This window comes from Mus musculus, chromosome 10 (genome assembly GCF_000001635.26).
Source record: "Mus musculus strain C57BL/6J chromosome 10, GRCm38.p6 C57BL/6J".
NCBI classification, from domain to species: domain Eukaryota; kingdom Metazoa; phylum Chordata; class Mammalia; order Rodentia; family Muridae; genus Mus; species Mus musculus.
The window spans coordinates 86,309,247-86,330,734 of NC_000076.6; the positions used below are offsets into that span (position 1 = coordinate 86,309,247).

General features: G+C 46.6%; 2 protein-coding genes across 14 annotated transcripts in view; one reads left to right on the plus strand and one right to left on the minus strand.

Moving 5' to 3' along the window:
- The window catches only part of Syn3 (synapsin III), a 450,181-nt gene that overhangs the window by 260,501 nt on the left and 168,192 nt on the right, over positions 1–21,488 (minus strand). Inside the window, exon 7 of one of the 13 annotated variants that reach the window (XM_030245104.1) lies at positions 2,866–13,061. The exons of the other annotated variants lie outside the window; for them this stretch is intronic. Coding sequence (XP_030100964.1) covers positions 13,047–13,061 — 15 coding nt within the window. The 3' untranslated portion in view covers positions 2,866–13,046. Of the gene's footprint in view, positions 1–2,865; positions 13,062–21,488 lie in introns of those variants that run through there. 13 annotated transcript variants of the gene reach the window in all.
- Positions 1–21,488, plus strand: part of Timp3 (tissue inhibitor of metalloproteinase 3) — a 49,094-nt gene that overhangs the window by 8,835 nt on the left and 18,771 nt on the right. The gene's annotated exons all lie outside the window — the stretch shown is intronic.

Below are 21,488 nucleotides of genomic sequence, written 5' to 3' on the forward strand. Positions count from 1 at the left end.
CTGGGTCAGGTTTCCTTGGGGAGGGCTATCTAGCAGAGCTCAGGATGGAACACCTAGTGCCGCCAATAACACTCTTTGAAGGAAGCTTCATTAGAAATATGGCCTGCTAAGATCAGATCAGGATCTCTGTGGCTGTGAACATAGTGAGGATTCTACCCAAACACATCTAATGAGCTGAGCTCAATGATCTATGGGACCACCGGACTTCCTGTTGGATCACATCTGGTTTACCTGTAGACAGCAGCCTTGCAGACTTAGCTTAAGGCCAGAATTCGGAATCAAGGTCGCTTCAGGGTCTGTCACTGACTGCTGGACAGTTTGGTAGGAAGCCTTCTAAGCTGCAGAAAAGACTTTCCCACTGGAAGACCAGCTTAGATGTAGACCTCTAATTAAAAGTGATATTATTTCATACGAGTCTGTTTACTCCAAGAGAGAAAGTCTGGAAGTTTCAGGTCAAACATGTGATCACTGAGCAAGCCCACTCCACTTTCCTCTCCAATAAGGACAAACAGACACCCAAAGGCCTGAGATTTGTGAGAAGCTCAACACCCAAAGGGCTGCCTGGGATACAGATCTGGATAGATAGACATGATGGGGACTATGCCTCTTGTGGGCAGGTGGCTGTGGGCTCCAGATCCCCTTTGACTCATTATCTTCCAGCTTGGGTTTCTTTGTAATTAATTAGTTCAGGGCACAAATCTGATGCTGACATTGTCTAGCCAGAAAGGGAGGGTTATTGTAATATCAAGCACGTGAGACTATTACTACTATCAGCTAAACATATAAGGGTCTCCAGTCTCTTGTTTGCCACATTTGTCCCCAAATATCTACGTGGTGGCTTTGAGTACCTCCTCTTCTCCTTGATATCAGGGAGGCAATAGAACTGGTGGCAACTGTGATGAACTGGAAAATCCATGTCCTTTGGTAAGGGGACAGTGTGGCCAGATGTTTAGGTTCTTATAATAAGCTGGAAACCCCAACGTGCTAGGGTGAAACTTTAGTTTTTAAGTGTTACTACAATGTAAAATCACACACACACACACACACACACACACACACACACACACACACACACACACACAAGCATACACTGATTCAGCTGTGTAGGTTACAGGTTTCTTGTGACCTTGTATCTGGTGACCTCTTGAGTAACCTTTAAGTCCTCAGATCTCAGAATGAATATGGCCAGTGGCTCTTTTGAAGCAAAATGATTTCCTCACAGCCTACATTCTTGGTACCATGTCCTTCCCAGTTTCTGAGCTGGTGAAGAATACAGGTTGTGATGTTAACCAGCTTGCCTCAGATCTTGACTTTATTACTTGCTGGTTACATGTCTTGGGCAAGCCAGCCTATCTCATTCTTGCTTTTCCTCTCTGTTACCCTGCATGTATAAGAAGACCGTTCGCTTCACAGGGCTGTGGAGGGAATTCACTGAGATCATGGAAACAGCCGTCTTGGCTCGCTGCTTAGCCTGTAGTAAGGGCTTGGTAAATACCAACCCTCGTGATTACGACATAGTCTTATTGCCTCCCTTATATGGGAACTGGGTCTTACTCACTGGTCTGATGTTAGTGTGCACATAGTAAAGTCATTGTGAATGAATGAGGGGATGTTTGAAAAAGGCAGCATCCAGTCCTTCTAGGCAGCAGTGTCCTCAGCTTGGGAGTGGTGGGAAAAAGAGATAGTATCAGGTTTTGCCATGCAGCTCAGTGAGAAACAGCTGCTGTATTAAAGAGCAGTGATCAACTTGGAAAACACAGCGAAAGAGGCTGGGAAATGGCTCAGTCAGAAAAGTGCTTGAAAGCACAGATTCCAGCACCCACATTAAAAACAAACAAACAAAAAACGGTATTATGGTCTGATTCTAAAACCGTAGACCTGATGCAGAGTACAAAAGAATGTCCAAGGCTTGCTGATCAGCCAGTGTAGACTAACCTCTGAGTTCCAGGTTGAGTAAGAGAACTTGTCTCAAAAAATAAGGTAGGGAGCGAATGAGGAAGATATCCAACATTTACTTTTGGCCTTCAAACACACACACACACACACACACACACACACACACACACACACACACACAAATGCACAAATACACATACATGCATATACACACATACATATACATACACACACAAACACACACAAACACACAAATATACATACACATATGCAGACATACATATACAAACACACACATATACACACATACACATACATATACACAACATACACACACAAACACACATTCACACACACATATACACATACATATACACACAGGCACATATACACAAACACACATACACACACATATACATACAGCCCTCCACACACATACAGACACATACAGACCCACACACATACACACATTCACATGCAGGTACACACAGTCACACACACACAGACACACACACAGGATGGATGAAAACCACAGTGACCATTGGAGCTCAGGTGCTGAGGTGGTAAAGAACACCAAGGGATGGTTTGGCAGATTAACAGGTTTTACATATCCAGGCTGGAGATGCCACACACTCCTAAAACTTAATGCCTCACCTGACTTCCTATTTTGTTTTAAAATTTAACCCTAAATAGTTCACATTCCTTTGAGTCTCACTGTGAGAAGTTCCCAAGCAGGAAGAACTCCTCGTCCTGCACCATCCGAGGAAGGAGCACGGGGAACCTCCCACTCCGTTAAAAATTTTCTCATAGTGGTCACTTTATAAAAGGAACAAGCAAGAGTTAATGCTATACTTAACTAATGCTAAGTTAATGCCATACGTAACTAATGCTAAGTTAACGCTATGCTTAACTAATGTATTCAAAGTATGATCATTTTGCCATGTAATCAATTTTAAATTACTTTTGACATTTTTCCAGTTTTGCAGTGAAGGTTTTAAAATGCATTGTGTGTTTTCACAGTCAGTGCATGTCAGTTATATGCGGCTGCATTCCAGTTATCCTACCATCCACCCATTGTTAAGGGCTGCCATGTCATGCCGCTAAGGAGAGTACAAGCCAAAATCCCGTTTGAATATGAGGCATCTTTTCTCACTACCCTCCGTATTTAGCAGCTTGCCTGCAGGGTGTGGGAAAGATGGGGATGCATTTTTTGCTAACCAAAGCTCAGAAGCTACTGGCTCAATTTGGCCAGAAGAGACTTCAGGACGTGAAAGTCCCAGGCGGGAAGCTCATGTCCTGGGTGACCTTGTACAAGCTATCTGACTCAGTTTTCTCATTTGACTAACAGGAAACTAGGTCAACAGAGGTGGAGCAATTTGGCTTTAGAGATACACCTGGAATAAGAATAATATTTGACAATATTAATATATTAATATTATTAATGTGTTATTATTATTAATATTATAGGCCAACATATACTCATACCTTATCACTTCTAACTCTTATTATTAGAACATTGACATCCAGAAGAGTTAAGTATCAAGGCTACAGCTGTCCTAATAACTTTATATTTTTATGCATGGAAATTCTATTATTGGCTATAAGCTTACGTGTTTGGAACTAATATTGTTGTCATCGTTGTCCCACTTTTTAGGTGGGAATACTGAGGCTGGAAGGGGCTTGCTAGGTACTTTTGTTAGTTCTGAAAATGGTGAGAGGAAAAACCAGTTCCACAACTTGGAGCCAAATTTAAAGCAAGCTTTAATTAAATAACAGCGAGGAAGATGGGCCTTGACCAGGACTATTCCTGGGTTCCCAGGGAATGTCCACAAGTCATGTTTCACAGAAGCTTAAAAAGGAAAAACCCATAATTCACTGTATTTCCCATCAGGTTCAATCAGGATCAAGCCTATGTCCTGATGTATAGCCTGCTTACATCTAGTCAAGCACATCTGATCTAGTCGGTTCAAACTTGCTTATGGGAGTGAAAACACGTGGCTTGTTATTTCCAAGAACCGCAGCTCCCAGCATTCCAGGAAGTTATCTTGTCCTTGGGCAAGTGAGGCTCACAGGTCAACCTTGGCTTTTACATTTGGATATACTCATGAGAGGTGGAGATGGGCTCTGATGACATCACATTGTCTAGGTTGGATGATGTCACATGTCTGTCTAGATTGCAAGGCTGGGTGTGGATGTCTGAATGGGGAGGTCTACCCCACAGACTGAACCCTTAGCTACCGACTCCCATACTCAGGCTACCCTGTTCTTGGTTCACACATTTTCTGCCCCACTGTGCTCTAGGGTTGAGAAAAACAGGTGGGGAATTCTGACCTCCAAAACTTCTTGAAGGGTCCAGGCAAAGCAAACACTTCTCACCAGGCTTGGCCAATTCCCAAGCTACCCAGGCTCAGGAAGCCTAAATGCTGAGCCAAGCCCAGCAGAGTGGGAAGCACACTTGTCTATCCTGCCTGCACAGCTGGGGCAGTTGGGTGAGCTCAGCATATAAGGTTGGAAGGAGGTATGTGTCTAATTGCAGAGGGGGAGGTGGGATGGATTAACACTCCTTAAATAGACATCAGAAAGCTAAGAATAGCCCTGCTGCCTGGAAATCGCTTGGTGCTCCTGACCACAGGCCATCACACTTAGTAGCTGCTCAATAAATGTGGGTGAACTACAGGAACACTCAAATACTGAACTGGAGTCATTGTACGGGTATGGTGCCAGGAAGATGGTGCTCTGTGTACAAAGAACTTCTGCCCAGGCTTATCTGAGTTCCATGAAGGCCAGAGCACTTTGCTAACCAACTTCATTTACCAACTTTAGTTGTCATTATATCAACTACTTAAATTTTTTTCTTAACAGCTTATAGTTCAGACACCAGGCAAGACATGTTCAGTGTGCTTTGGCCCTTGATTCTGCTATGCCTCCAATTACCCTTCAAGGTTGAAAACATGAGAACGGCTTCCTGGGGTCATCAAAACTTTGGGGTTTTAGTGGTGGCACACACCTGCAATCCTAGCACTCAGGAGGAAGAGGCAGGAGGACCATGAATTCTAGGTTCTAGCCTGAGCTACACAGTGAGTTACAGGCTACCCTGGGCTGCACAGTAAGGTTTCTCCCTGCTTCTCCAAAGACTTTTGCTGTTCTAAGAGCAGTTTGCAGAATCCAGTTCCTTGTAGCTTCCTAGTGTCCCATCAGACCTGGTGCAGGCTCTGTAGCTCTAGGACCCTTCCTGAAGCTGCCTCTCTGTCTGGCTCAGAGGAGTGGAGGCGGCCTTTGGGGTAGAAATCCAACATTTCTTGTAGGTCATCTGGGTAGGTAGTGAGGACAGGCGCAGACAAGAGTTCCTGAGCTGTATGAAGGCTTAAGTTGATCTGTGTTTCTTTCCTAAGGACATTTATAATCTTGAGAACATTTGTCTTGGAGAATTAGACAATAATTGTGTGAGGATTAAGCAGCCCCAAGTAAAATAAAACAACCTCCAAGGAGCCTAACTTTACCCAAAGTTATCCTGAAGGGAACGGGCCTGCTGATTGAGCAGTGCCTCTGGTGTTTTGGTAAGCAATGGCTGAGAGAACCCGAGGTGGTCTGCTAGGATTCAGCTGCCATGAACATGGCTCAGAGCACAGCAAGGCTGGACACTTCAACCTGTGAGTACTTACATCCATGTTTATACGCTGAGAATTTTTGTGGGACCCATGGGGCAGCACAGTGGTTTGGAAAAGGGGTCAGTGCTCCAAGCCTGGCTCTGTCCCCACTGCTGTGTAACTCTGCCTGAGCTACCTCTCCTCCGAGGCATCTTAATGCAGTTAGTATCAAGTCTTGAGCGCCTGAGTGTTGACCATTCTGAGTCTGGCTTTTTCAACAGGCGAAGGAAGAAGCAGGGCAGAGCTGACAACAGCTGGGGACAGCGGAGAGCTTGTCCACTGTATACTCTCCTAGAGTTGGGTCCCCTACTCGCCTTCTCTCAGGCCCTAGGCTTCCTGGCTGGCCCCTAGCTCCTGTACATTACCTTGTTAGAAGACAAAAATCCCTGAGCCATTCTAGGCAGAGGAACCCATGATGATGATGATGATGGCATAGAACAGAAATAGGGTGGGGAGAGGCAAGTGAGCTGCAGGTAGCATTGGAGGTCACATGAAACTAGCCTGGACTGGGGAGGAAAAATTCCCTATCATGTGGCCCAGACACACGGGGCAGTTAGGCTGTAGGTTCCAATCCAATGGGTCACTGGCACGATGTTTCTCTTCCCCGCTTACCCATTCCTAATTTCCTGTCTCCTCTTCCTCTGACAGGGTTATAAATAACCCCCAGGCTGGCCTCTGGTCTGAGTATAGGTGACCCAGGTGAAAATGAGGGGACTGGGGACAAGGCAGAACTGAACCTTGCCTCCTTAGTCAGGAGGTTAAGGGGTTTCAGATTGCTCAGGGGGAATTTTGCTTTCTCACTTTTTTCCACTACTGTGTGAGGGAGCAAAAGCAGAGATGATCCCTGCTGGCACCGGGAGGCCTGGCCTCCTGGGCTGGTGCTGGGTTACACAGGCAAGGAGCTGCCTCTGTGCTTGTTGCAGGTCTCCCAGCCAAAGAGCTGGAAAGAGGCTTAAAGAGGAGGCATCTTAGGACACACAGAGGACAGCGTGCCAGACTTGTCAGGAGCTGAGGGCTTCTGCCCCCACCCTAGCCTGGTCTCCTGTGTGAGACTACACGTGCAGAAGCTGTGTCTAACTTCCCATCTTCTTCCTCAGCCACTGGCACATTGTCAGTCTTCTGACTACTAAATGAGAGGGGGCTGTCTCTAGTCCAGATGCTACCCATTTGGCTGGGTGTATGTGTCAAAGGCCCTGATAATATATGAATGAAGATTTTCTGAACTCCTCTTACGTTCCAGACATAGGCAAAGCACTGACGTCTTTAATGAACATATTACTATCACCCTACCTTTTAGGGGTTCAAGCTGTCTCCCTACTTGGTGTAGGTCTGGCCACCTTCCTCTACAGTTTCTGGTTTCCGAACATGCAGCGCACACAAAGCTTCCTTGTGAGAGAAGGCATTGACTTTCTGCCTGATTTCCACTTCTGTTCATGGTCCAAGGGAACTGTGGGCCACCGTGATTATTTTTTGCAGAATTTCTCTTCTCTCCCCACATGGTTTTCTAGGAAAACCATCAGCTTGATTCTACCCTCCCCACACGCCACCAAGTCCCAGAGAAATCAGGGCCCCGAAAGCATCTTTTCATGTGGTATGTGATATACAGGTTGCAATTGGTCTGATTTGCTTATTTGTATGGGGACAAATCTCCAAGGTCAGCTTGAGATTTCTCAACTCCCACCTGGAATTTCTAGCTTCCACAATACACCTCCTGCCTCACTACAAAAGGCTCAGAGGGCATCACCAGAACCTGGCTACTTCCAGGAGCCACGGAGCACCTGAATCTCAGGAGAGGTCCAGGGCTTGGGACATGTTCTGGGGTGGAGAATTCCAGAGTCTTGCTTACTTATGGGAAGCCCACACCCACAGATACTGGTTCTTGGCAGTAGAAGGAAGATGACCGCTGAGTATGATTATTGTGTGGACAAGTCAAATACTGCTAATTAAGGTTGTCAGTGCTGATTCCATAGGTGATAAAGGTTAGGGAGCAAGATGTTAATCAGCTTCAAAGTTCCTGAGCTAACTATGACCAATCCGAGAAATCCAAGTGGCACCATGTCCTTTCAACACATCTCAGCCCTAGAAAGCATTCTGCTCTGAACTCAGGATCTTCCCAGTGCAGATGCAGGCATGTATGGAAATGCCGCCAAGTCAATTCACATGTACTCACAGTAGGCATTAATAATAGCAATGATGAAGAGTTCTGCCTAGTGATTCACTAAGGGATGCAGGAAGATGAACTGAGAATGAAGGACAGTTGAGACTGAACCCCAACTCTGCTTTTTATCATCACGAGACTAACGTGTGCATCTGAGCCTTGGTTCTGCCAGTGACAACAAAATAGGAAAGGGTCCCGTTTCTAATTCAGGATTGGCTGGTGGGAAGGTAGGTGAGAGATGGCAGCCATGACCGGGGCCCTCCATAAATGCTGAGCTGAAGCTGCATCTGAGAAGTGTGTCCTTGACTTCCTCCTGGCCATTACAGTCTTCTCAGTGCATTGCTGGTACCGAGGGAGGTTACAGAAGGCTTGGCGTCACCCTAGCGAAGGCAGATTTTAAGAATTTCTAGAGGCAAGTTCAAAAAACAGGCAAATGGTGGGCACAGAATGTAAGATTCAGTGCTTTGGGATCAGGCCTGGCTCTGAAGTCACAGAAACAAGAAATTCTCAAGGGAAACACAAGCCCAGAGGTGGCAAACTCTTTCCTGGGGTCACTAGCTACATGGGGAGGGAAGTAGGCAGTTTCCTGAGGTTAGATTCCTTCCTGGACATTTGCAACTATTCCATATAGCGCCTCTTGCCAGCATATCACACCACCCAGCCCACGTCGGCGGAGAGACACTTTTACGGATCCATAGAGAAGAAGAGCCTTAAGTGGCTCTTGATACGTCCTATCTTTCACTGCCCACTTCTGCACCAGCAAAAGGAAAAAAAAAAAAGCTAGATCCCCTCCCATCTGCCCACCCCCTTCCTACTTCCCAGCAGATGGCTCATTACAGGTGCTGATTGCTTCGGGGATTTCCAGATGATGCCCCTGGACTTGGCAGAGCTGTACGGGGAATCCACAGATATGGGTCTCCCCTTCACAGGCTACTGCTAAGAAAAGTATTATCCCCACTGGGAAAGTCATCCTGGTACTATGCATCCGGGGCTCCCAAAGTGTGCATGCCGTTTAACAAATAATTGTATTTCTAGAATTTTGGTCCAAAGAAATTACTGGGCGATGCCTAAATGTCTCCTACAGAGATATTTCTTAAATAATGTTATTAAATATTATTAACTTATTCATAAAATATTTTACATAGTTTTATGAATATTGTATATAAATTATAATTAAAAATTATTAACATAGTGGGCCACCTTTGAGTAATAGTACCTTGGTACATGGGCCCTTGGGCCAATTTTGAGTAATAGTACCTTGTTTTTTTATATTAATAAAAGGCAGGAGTGTGTATATACAGATGCTTAGAAGGATGTCTGTCTTCCAGAATATCAGCACTGTTAATTCATAGGGTGTGTAGTTTTGGATGACTGTCATTTGGCTTGTATGTTCCAGAAAATGACATTTCACAGCTGTGACATGTCCTTTTTACAATCAGATAAAAGAACAATAGATGGGAAGTTTGCTCCGTAGATCCTTTGCACATGGGTAGAGGGCTCCATGGTCAGTGGAAGCCAGCACAGCCTGCTTCTTCTTGGGGTACTCTTGAGGATCCCGGGGGCCTCTCAGATTTTGTGTTTCCTGAGAGCCATGATTACTCTGTAGACCTGGAGTCTGTGTGGCTTTCTCTGAGGTACCTGCCACAAGAGATTTCCAAATGGAATGTTCCTATAGGGTTGGAGGGGTGCGGGCGGGCTGACGGGCAGGTTGCCTCTGCTTCTCTCCTAAATGGGCCAGCTCTGTGACTATGAGTTTGCCAAAAGACTGTCAGGGAAATCGGGCTTTTGAGTGCCCTCCCTGTCTAAGTCTAGAAGTATCCAGAGTCCAGCGGACTGGTCTAAAGCTAGCCCAGGCCTAGAGGGGGGTAGTCCTGGGGAAGAGTGAACACCTGCCAGGAGGGGCAGCTGGTGGAGGAGGGGAGTATCTCAAAAAAAAAAAAAAACCAAAAAACATAAGGAACCTTGGGGGTTGGGTTCTGGGCAGACAGTATGGTGACTGGCTAGGGCCAGAGAAAACTTGGCAAGCTCTCAAAGGGCTAGTGAGTGGCCACCTGGGGGCTGGGAGGGTACTCAGAGTGAAAAGACTTGGTCCTTATAGAATCCCATTCCCCCTCCTCCTCCACTGTCACTGGCATCTTGGGCAATTCACTCCACTCCAAGAGTCCTACCTCTACACCTGTACAGGTGAAGGTCACTGTCATATATATAGATGTATGTGTGTGTGTGTGTGTGTGTGTGTGTGTTGTTGAGCAGCTTAAATTAAGCAGTTGGGTGTGTAGGGGGAGTAAGCAGAAAGGGCACCATTGCAAGACAGCTTTGTGCTGGATCAAGAACTCACCTTATCTCAGCCATCACTAGACCCCTGATTAGAGCAAGCATACCTGGGAATCACAAGCTGGGGAAACTGATCTTTAAAATGCAGGATAGATGCATATATACATGTGTATTACACAATACACAGCATGTATTATAATACGAATATTCTTAGGAATAGCTGAGTTCAGATTGGTCAGGACAGAAGGTCTGCTTTCATCGGCTGAATAGAGTATTAGCATGGCCCTCTTCACAAGAGACACCCACATCCATTTCCCCCATTCCCACTTAAGGACCAATGTTTCAGGCAGTCGCCTTTGTGATTGAGCAAAGAGAAGAGAGGGCAGCTTGCCTTCTCTCTGAAAGGGATGTTTCCTGTGCACTCAGCATACTAAAACTGCCCACTACAGGCAGAGGTTTTTATGAGCCGAGAGGATCAGGAAGGCAGAAAGGAACTTTGTTTGGGAAGGTGGCCTCATGCTGTGACTTTGTGACCTAAGTGAATAGGCTCCTGGTGGCCTCTAATCTGTCCGGGACATTGCCTCCAACTTTGAAATAACCAAGGGGGTCTTGCAAGATCCACAAGGAATAGCAAACAGACAAACAGGCTTTCCTTCAGGCTTGTCACCAGCTGGCCTCTGTGGGAGAGAGACAGAGGCTGCAGGTAGGGGGACTTTGGAAGCAAGTGTGAGCTTATGGGATCTGAGGAGCTGTGTCAAATGTTCTTTTAGCTACATGGCACCCTGAGATGTCTACAGAGAACCCTCTGACCCCTGATTGGACCAAGTATACCTGGGAATCCCAGGCAGGGGCATCAGCTGATGTGAGCCAAAGACCCACTGACTTCGATTCGGGGACTACTAAATGATGTGTTTAAAGATGGGAGATAGCTTCTAGGTCCAGGTAAAACAATCAAGTAAGATGCCAGTGTACATAAATATGTGCACAAGCCTATAAACATTTATGGATGGATATTCATGAGTATACACAGACATTAACATACAAGATGTTTATCACAGATCTTTACAAAACCTTCCAACAAACAGGCTCTTGGGGTTGGATCATATGAATGAACGTGTTCGGATTGGAAGAACACGGATCACCGACAAATGGATTCTGTGCAATGCAAGAAAACAGGAGGCAGGCTGGGAAACTGGCCAGGAGAGTGTGGACCAGTGACCGGAGCAGGAAAAACAGATACCTTCACTCCATTTTATAAAATGTTGGGTAATCTCAGGATCTATGTTGCAGAGATAACAGGTGACTTAAATCCTTATCTTTTTGTTTGATTTAAGCCAGTGCATACATACAGGTCACCTGATTAATTACTGTCTTTTGGAATTTTAGGTAATACAGTATTTTAGAGAGATGAAACAAATTTTTTTCTTTGTTTGCTTGTTTTGTTTGTTTTGTTTTGGTTTGGTTTTTTCGGTTTTTCGAGACAGGGTTTCTCTGTATAGCCCTGGCTGTCCTGGAACTCACTTTGTAGACCAGGCTGGCCTCGAATTCAGAAATCCGCCTGCCTCTGAAATTTCCAGATTGTGCTGGGTTCTGGAAATATTTACTAAGCACTAAGGTGTCTGCCCCTAAGCCCCCCAGCCTGTCACTCAGGAGGTGTCCAAGTGAGTGTGTGATCCAAGCACTCTTTTCTAACTGTGTTTCCCTTTCCTGCACGACAGCTCTAAGACACTGCTGTCACAGACACACATTCTCTCTCTCTCTCCACTTGTAGGAGCCTGGAGGTACAGTTGTGAATCCAAGGCTCCAGTCTACAGGCCAGCACTCCATACCCCAGTGACAAGACAAGCCTGGAACCCATGATCTGGGCCGTACTCCCTTAGGGATGCTGGGGGTTTCTAGGCCACTTTATAGAGGGTAGGACTCTGAAACTGCAGACCCCGAGCTAACCTGATCTCCAGCTCCCTGTGTTTTCTTCCTAGCTCTGGCGGGGGGTGGGGGGCAGCTGGGGAGGCAGGCATGTGCCAGGCGCTCAGCAAATGGTTTCTCCTTGGCATCAACCTTGCCACATTGCTGGGTGTTATCTTACTCCAGTCCAGCACCACCAGCAAAAGCAGGGCCAGGCGCGGCCTCACCCAAAGCTCCCTGTTTAAATATGTGGATTCATCTGGACAGGGACAGCTGCATCAGGCAAGCAGAGTCTGCCACCGTACCCTGTTTCCTTGAAATCCGTCCATACAGGAACACGGCTCTCACTAGCCTGGTGCCAGGCCCTGCAAGCTCCTACTTGCACAAACGGATTATCAAACATGTGACCATCTGTACCCTGCCTATGCCTCTGTGCTTTTCTGGGAGTTAGGAGAAATCTCCTGTGAGGTTTACAGTGACTTTAGACGGCGAGGAGGGAAAAGGTAGAGACGATGATCATTAATTTCCTTGCTTTCACTCCAGCCCCCAACAATCCATTCTCCAAAAAGGAGCCAGAGCAAGCTATTGAAATGTCAGTCACGTGCCAGCAATGGCTTGTTCAAAGCTCTCCCATGGCTTCTCAACTCCTTAACAAGTTCTAGAAGGTTCTATGGGATCTGACCTCTGTCTTCTTGACTCCTTTTTCATGGAGGAGCCTTGTCTACTCCAACCATTCTCTATGCCCTCCCTCCAGAACCTGGTATTGTTTTGGGCATATGTTTGCTTGTTCTGTCTCTTCTACCATAGTAAGTCCTAGGAATGTAGAGATCTCACTTCTTAGAAGATTCCTGGAAGGCTAATGCTGACTGAAATGCATGAAATAATAATAGATGGGGTAAGTTGGGACTCAGATGGATCAAGTGTCTTGTCTTGGGTCCTCAGCAGAGGAAGGACATAGAGCCAGGCTCAGACTTAGCTCTGTGCTTCAGTAATTTGGGTAAAACCCCAGCAGAGGAATTCTAACAGGGCCATTTAGGGCAGATCACCTTCCAGCCAGCAAGCTTTGTTGATGGGAAACAGATGGTTCAGACATCCCAGACAGACACTGGGATATTCTGCCACCTGTTGGCTGCCGCATCAGAAAGAGGTCATTCATTTGCCACTTGCTAAGCTGCATGCACCTAGGGAGGAAGGGCCAGAAATTAATTCTTTTCCTCTTGGGGAGTTTTCTATACCACAATCAGTAACATTTCAACTTGTAGCCTTTAAAACTACTTGTTCAATCATTCCTCAATTCACTGAGGAAGCAGGGATGAGAAATGACTTGTCCATTGGTGACACCAAGCATTTGAAGTCCAGGCAGTAAAATCAAGATTTCCTCACTTCAATCTGGGAGTTGCGGTCTACCTGCTCCATGCTCTTTGGGCTGGACCTGGGAGAAACAACATCCTCCCTTCATGCTACACATTTCTTCTTCGTGTTCGGTGCACCTGAATACTAGGTTCAGTGCTGGCTTTAGCAGAGGGGAGTGGTGCCAGCCCTGAGTGACATTGAACATCCTGAAGAAGTCGGTCCCTTGAAGAAATTCACACTTGTCCATTCCCCTTGGGGTCAGGAAGGATAAAAACAGCATCTCAGGGGCAACTGGTCTTTACTTTCCCACTGCTCCAGGGGTATCCTTGAGGGCTGAAGAAGACTATCAATTCCCTTCTTATAATAGACTTAGACTTGCCTGAAACCTGTCAAGTCACATGTCACCCAGTCTACCTCTCCAAGTATATTGCTGAAATGGGACAGGGACAAAATAGGATCTGCTAAATTCAGCTAGGCAACACTTAGAGGTCTGTCTAGCCACACAGCTGACCCCAGGCTTAAGCACAAGAGGCAGGAACTAGATTGAACACTAAATTGGTGCTACCTTTGATCTGAGCATCCTTTCATGACCATGCCTGGTGGTGCAGAGCATGACTTTTCCTGTTGCTTCCTCAAGAGTGCCTGTAATTGTTACCAACCTGTCGACCAAGCAAAGAAACATGTCCCCTTTTTGCTCAGCCAGCTCCCATTATGACTAAGATAAAGTGGGGTTGGGGTACAGCCCAGCCCTCAGGCCTTCAGCTTTTCACTTGCACCTCTATGCAGGCTTGCTTCTCATCCTGGGAGATGACTGGTGCCAGATGCTCCCGTTAGCCAGCATCTTCATAGCAGCAAGGGCACTGGCCTCCTGATTCATAAAGAGTGGTCCTGCTTTCCATCAGACCCTAATTGGTCTGGGTCTGGCCTTCACCTCCCACAGAATGCTGGCCACTGGCTGTTCCTTCCTCCAGCCAGAACAATGCCTGGCTCTGGCCACTGACCCTGGCCCAAGCAGGCCTGCCAAGCTATGGCTCTCAAACCTAACTTTGTATTATCAAGATTGGCTTCCCACACCCACACACAATGTTGTTGGAAGGCAGGTTTTTGGAAAGGCTAAGCACACGCACTAACATACTATTTTGGATCCATCCAAATGCTCCCCACTCCCAGGAAGGAGCAAGATGCCACCTGGAAGACTTCAATCACAAGTTAGCATTTGTATCCATGTTTCCTCTCCCTTCTCTTGCTGGGCTTTTCTACACTGTCCACTTGGACAGATACCAGCCAATGTCCCGAGCTTCTACCTGACCTGAAATCAAAATGTGCTGGCCAAGAGTAAGTGGGGCAGCCGCCATTCCATGAGGGGGAAAGTTGGCAGCCAGGCTGTGAGCCTGCAATGCCCATATGGGGCTGAGCTAGCTCTCTCCATTTTCTTTTCTCTTTTCTTAGAATGTATTGGTTCACTTGCTTACTGCTTCTCTAGCTTCTGCATGGCCTTGGGAAGGAAGCTTCTTCCAAAGTAATTAATGCTGCTGTCTCCCTTATGACCTATATCTCAGTACTCACACCCCTATGTGGTGTGATTTTGCATCTCCATTGTCTTTCTTTAATTTTCTTTTTTCAATTGAAAATAGATTCTTCTCTCATACAGTACATCCCAACCACAGTCGCCCCTCCCTCCACCCCTCTCAGCTCCCCTGTCTCCCCATCCTCGCTCCATCTCCCTTTTTCTCCCAGACCCCCCTCCCCCATTACTCTTCAGAAAGGAGCAAACCTCCAAGAGCCAAACAGGACAAAACAAGATACAATAAGACAAGGCACATGGCCTTCTATGGAAGTTGGACAAGGCAATCTAACGGGAGGAAAAGAGTTCCCCAAACAGGCAGAAGGGTCAGAGATGTATCCACTCCCACAATTACAAGTCCCACAAAACCACTAAGCTAACAGCCATTACATACACAGAGGACCTGGGGAAGATCTATGAGGACCTAGTGTTTGGTACTTCAGTTTTTGTGAGCCCATACAAGCCCTGATATTTTCCCCTGTGTTCTCCACACTCTGACTCCTACAGTCTTTTCTTCCCTCTTCATGGGTTATCTGATCCCTGGGGGGGAGGAACCTGATGGAGAACTCCAATTTAGACTCTCTTCACATTAATGTCTGGTTGTTGATCTCTGCACCTGCTCCTCCCATCTTCTCCATTTTAAGTATTCAAAGGGTAAGATAGATTGCCTGAGAGATGATACATAGTCATAGCTACTTGGGAAGTGGAAGCAGGCAGAATATAAGTTCAAGGCCAGTTGAGGCTGTATGACAGGACCTGGTCTTGAAATGAATTTTTTTTTAAAGAGCTGGAGATACAGCTCAATGGTAAAGAATTTGCCTAGCATGGGCAAGGTTCTAGATTGAATTCTCATTAACACACACACACACACACACACACACACACACACACACACACACACACACAGAGAGAGAGAGAGACAGAGACAGAGACAGAGACAGAGACAGACAGACAAAGAGACCAGTCATAGACATTGTAATACAGATTCAACTCCCCAGTTTTAGGTTACCCCTAAGTCCTTATATACTTGACTTCAACAAGGCATGCACCTCGCACAGTAAGAGTGGCTGCTAAATCTCTAAAAGATGCCTAGAAGCTACCAGTTTTTCTCCTGTTCTTCTTTCTTCTTCTCTGTCTCTCTGTCTCTGTATCTCTCTCTGTCCGTCTGCCTCTGTCTCTGTCTCTCTTACTCTCAGTCCTCTTACTGCAATTAGCTCTAAATAATTGGAAATAGATAAAGCAAATTTAAGGGCTTCCCACTGGAAAACACCAGAGCTAGCTGCCCCCCACCCCCATCTGTGTCTCCCAGGGCTGGGAATCCTGCTCCTGTTTCCTGTGCCCAGCCTGTGGAGTCAGCTAGGCCCAGGACCCCTTCCCCCCACCCCCACCCCCGCGCCCCCGCCAGTGCATAGCTCCCTCTGTTCCAGCGTTCCCAGCAGACTCTGCAAGGTGTTTCCTGTGGATCCTCCCGATGTGCTCCACTGGTGTAGTGCGAATCCAATTAGAACATTGTGAGCTGCTACCCACAGCCTGGACAGTGTTTTGTTTATGTTTTGCTCTTTAAAAAAAAAATGAAAGAAAGAAAGAAATCCCACCAAGGGCATAGGGGTGAGGAAAACAAGGGAAATGAAGAAAAAAATAATCCCCAAAGTGAGACCAATTTAATCGCCCTTGTATTTCATAAATAGAAACTTCTACGGCAAGGATGTGAGTAAGCCAGGTCCAGGCTGTTGGGAAGAAAAGCTGAGATCCATGTGACTCTGGTGCCTCCACTGTCCCTCTAGGGGCGGAGGCTGTGTGTGGTGAAGGGAGCCAGCTTGCCTTCAGAGCAGCTTTCTCTGAGGGGGCTCAAGGACCATGGCAAATAAGTCACCTACGTTATGTTATATTTGGGAGGACAGATGATGGGTAATGGTGTCCCTGTCCATGAGGTAAGCAGAAGGACCCAAAGGAGACATGAGTTTTTAGCATCACTGCACTCAGAGTGAGTCCTTTTCAGTTGAGCTCCTAGCAGCACCCTGGCCAGTCTGTGTGGGTCTTACTTCTCATTACCAAATGGTCTCTGCCACTTTGAATGGCAGAAGGACCCAGGGAGCTGATTAGGGACACTCCTAGCCCAAGTCTACATAAGTTCAAACCATGGAGATGGGGAATAGGCCAAGAAGGACCCTTGAGACAGGGCCAGACACACCGCAGTGACGTCGATGCTCAGAAGTATGGTTCTACAGAGCATAGAATGCACGGCACAGTGGATAATGACCGATGAGAAGAAAGTCTAACAAGGAAAAAAGACGCCTAAATGAGAAATACAAAGGACTAATATCCTAGGCAAGGCCCCGAGAGAGTAAGGGGCAGTGGAGTATAGCTTTTCCAACGTGATTTTCACATAGAATGGAGGGATCTGTCAACATAGGCAAAACTCACACAGAAAATGAATGGAAGGCAAAGTGAAACTAGTTCCCAAGTGCCCCTACTCCAGGGTTCTTCCTGCCACTCAGTGCTTGTTGTATAGTGAGGTTCTCCCTCCTATTCTCAGATCCTGCAGTAGTAACAGGAAGACTCAGTAAATCACACCAGAAGTTGGGAAGCAGAATCTGTTTTGAAAACACTAGATGATGATGATGATGATGATGATGATGACGACGACGACGACGACGACGACGACGACGACGACGATGATAATGATGATAATGATGATTATTCAATTTTGCTGTGGTAACACTTAAGATCTACCCTCATAACAAATTGTCCACACTCAAGATTCTAAGTAGCCAAGGGTGATGTTTTAGGTTGAATGGCCATAAGTAATATCATCCTGAATAGGGAAGCTTTGACCTTTGTCCACTTTGTGCCCTGGTGGATACGCCTCCCGCTCCCAGACTGTCTTCCTGGGAAATCTGCATTCATTCAACTCTTACCATGGCAACTAGAGCTGAAGGATACAAACAAGAAGAGAATGATGGGGAGACCGGGAACGAGGGCCACAGGCAGACAAGGGGCCCTCAGAATCTGTGACAATGTCTATTCTGACAATAACTTATGGAAAATGCAAGCACTCTTCTGATGTGTGTATGCCCACCACGTCAGCTAATTAGAAGAAGGTTACCATAGAGAGAGATAATACAATAGTTAAAAAAAAACCAAACCAAACCAAAACAAAACAAAAAAACCAAAAACCAGGAAAGCCTGGCTTAGGTCACAGTGCCCCACACCGTACAGACTAACTCTAGGATTGTCATGGCAGGAAAGTTATTCTCAGTGATCCTGCAAGTTCTGTCAGTCCATTGAAATGTGCCCAACTCACCAGTGGTTAAGCTGGCACATCTGGAAGGTTAAGTAAGTGTGGCCAAATGATGATGGACAGGAGCTTTAGAGTCAGGCCACCTGGACTGACATGCTGGGTTTCCCAATTCCTCATTCGATGATCTTGGGAAAAATCACTTACTCCCACAAGCTGCAATGCTGTCAGATGGTGCTAAGTCAGCACTTACTCTAGGGGTCTTAATGAGGCTCAAACTGGGACTGTCCATATAAAGTACTCAGCACTGATCATGCGCAGTACCTGCATGTAAGTATTGGCACCTGCTGTAATTGATAATGGTGTTAATGAGTGACATGCTCAAAGCCAGTAGATTTCTCGTTATTGGGCAAAGTTGTCAATAGGCTCCGCTGACGCACTTTCTGGGTTCATGTTAGGCTACATGTATCCATTATTGTAAAAGAATATTAGCATAGCATTGGGAATGTGTCCCTCTTTGCTCTGTATTGTTGCCCTTGGGAGCATCTAGAAGCAGTGATTAAGTGTGCTTCTGCAAGTAGCTTAGCTCACTTCATAACATCACTTCCTGTGCATAGGTAGAGTCAAAAGCTACGGGTCACTTAGGTTCACTGAGGCAAAACACCGACTTCAGCGACGGAAAGGAGCAATGCCCTGTGTTGTGCGTGTTTATAGGATGCCTTTTCTGAGGCAGTTGCTCTAGGTTATGGGACCCTAGTGTCCTACAATAAAGTTCGGTCAGACTTGTGTCCAGTTTATCACATCAGGCCTCTTTCAGAATGCGTTTGTGCTGTTGACTAATGGAAACCAGTGCACTCTGCATGGCCCATAAAACCAGAAGCCATCCTAGAACCTAGAACGAATCTACATGAGCTCTGGAAACTGGATCCAATTTACAGTAGAGTCTTTAGACACCGTGAGGGCTTGAAGGAGCTGAGTCCTCCTGAAAGCTCTCAGCAGCTGTGGCACAGTGGCCCTTCCCTGAGTCTTCAGCCTTGGCAGTCTCCTCCAATTCCTCATTTCTGATGCATCTGACCTTTTGGTTGCACATTCCATGTTTGTTAATTGTTGAGTAATAGAAAAAGGGCGAGCTCTGGGGCTGGGTGCATCTGTATTTAATTTCTAGTTGATGACCTCTGACAAGTTCCTCAACTCCCCTGAGTCTTTTTTTTTTTTTTTTTCTGAATCCAATAAAAAAAATACTCCGATTAGTTTTAAGGAGCAGATATATTATCTGTAGGGGGTGTGTCTAGCTCCCTATACTATGTGACACAGTACCTGGCATGTGTGTAGTAGACCATCAGGAGGTATCTGCTGAATGCAGAGAGGGTTAGGTGCAGATGTGGGTCCTATACAGATGTTGATGGGATAGATGCTCTTTTCCCTCTATCACTGACACTTCTCCTCTTCAATTACACTGACCAGACCAAGGAAGATGGTTCAGAAATAAACGGTGGGAGTTGGCTTTATAATTCTGTCATTGCCTACCATGACCAGAAGAGGCAGCAGTTAGTGGGCTTTGACTATATTTTGTTTAAAGTAGGTGGGGCTTGAAGAGGCCCTTGGAGCTGATCTCAGAACATTCCTTCACACCCTCCATGATAGCTGTTTCTGATTAACTGTCTTAGATATTACACACTTAGAGTTTTTCTCATACCTGTTCTACCTGAGTGTCCATCATGCCCTGGGCGTGGGAGTTGTGAGCTGGGTGGGCTGGGACCAGTCACACTTGTTTCCAGTGGGATCCTCCTAGCTATTTCCACCAGCTATTCACTACCTTGCTGGCATGTAGAAACAGAGCAGACATTTCTGAATGCTCAAACCACAGTAACACCTCCTGCTCCTCCTGGTGCTTTCTGGGAACAGAATCGCAGTCTGCAGGTCTGATGTGCAGAGGGGAGGTCCCTTGGCTTAATGGTGGTCCACTTCCTAGACCTTTCCCAGAATCCCTCAGCTTTTCTCGCAAACAAAATCCCAATTAGGAAAAAAAAAAAAACCAATGCTATGGACAGCCCCTGAGATGCTGCCCGCTGTTCTGCTCTCAGAAACGGCCCGACCTGAAAGCTCAAATGTTCTGAGAACCGTTGGAGGGCACGGTATTTTTCTGGGCACTGCTTCAAAGGGGCTGTGGTTGAAGACCGGGCTGCTATTCTGGTGGCCACTTGTGTGGGATAAAGTTTCCCATGGGCCCATGGGAAGGGGTTGGAGCCCAAGAGGGAGGGTGAGGGTGGTCCAAGCCCCCTTGCCAAGTGTGAGCCAATGGCAAAGAGCAAGTGGGCAGTCCTGAACCCTGAGTGAGTTTGAGCTTGGCAGAAGTCAGTGTGCACCCAAGACACCATATCTTCTCTGGCCACAGCACAGAAGACCAACCAAACTCCCAAGACAAAGCCACTCCAGGAAGATAAGGGGTTTGAGTTGCGGGGAGAGTATGGGAGGTGCAGAGGGTATATTAAATCTTAACTTGAAACTTCAGCAGTGGGTTGCAAAGTGCAAGAAGCCCCTTGTGGGTCTTGTGTAAAGAGGGGTATGCAAGACCCAAACCAGCTTCTTGAGGTATCCCAGAGCTTTGGGTGGGGCGCTCCCTTAAGAGCACAGTTCTAAGAGTTGCCTTCCCTTGAAGAATTGATGCTTGCCTGGAGGATCAGTCCCATTACACCCAGGCAGTGGGTTCTGTTACTCTGTATAGGCTAAGATCTCTAGTCTATAGGTTTTTACCTTCATTTATTCCTCTATCAATAGGGCCGATCCTTTGTGGCTCTGAGTGACTTCTCAGAGGGCAGCTGGAGTAGGATGCCACCTCTAGCCGGTGGAGTTGTGGTCCCATCTACTTCCATCTTCTTGTCTCATGGGACAGAAAGAAGGTTCCTGAAGATAGGAGCCTTGCCCACCTGTTTACTGCCAGATCTCTAAGGCATGGTGCTGGATCATAGCGCTCTATAGCCTTCTGAGTAAACACTGAGCAGCTAATAGAGCAACCCCAAGTGCTTGTGGGAGAAGAAGAGGAGAAAGAAGGGAAGGGGCAGAAGAAGGAAAGAGGAGCACAGACAGGGAAATATGCAGAAATCCACAGGATGGGATGTGGCCTGAACAAGCTGAACCTGCTTTTCCTACCTGCCAAGGCTGCTGCAAGGGGATCAGCAGGGGCAGGCCCGGAAGAGCTTTCTGTGGGAGCTTTGTTTAGGCTCCTGAGCCTGAGTCTCTCATCTCTCATGGGGTCTGAGTGCAGCCCTTCCACAGAGACAGCAGGTTGACTGAGGCCTCTTGTAACAACATCCTCTGACTCACTCCTCCTGGAGTGCCAATCTTCCTGTTTGGGACCAGGGTCACTTCTTGGACACATTCACTTTCTTCTTCCTTCTTCCCACTTCTTCCTTTTCCTCCTCCTTGTCCTTCTCTTCCTCCTCCTTCCTCCTC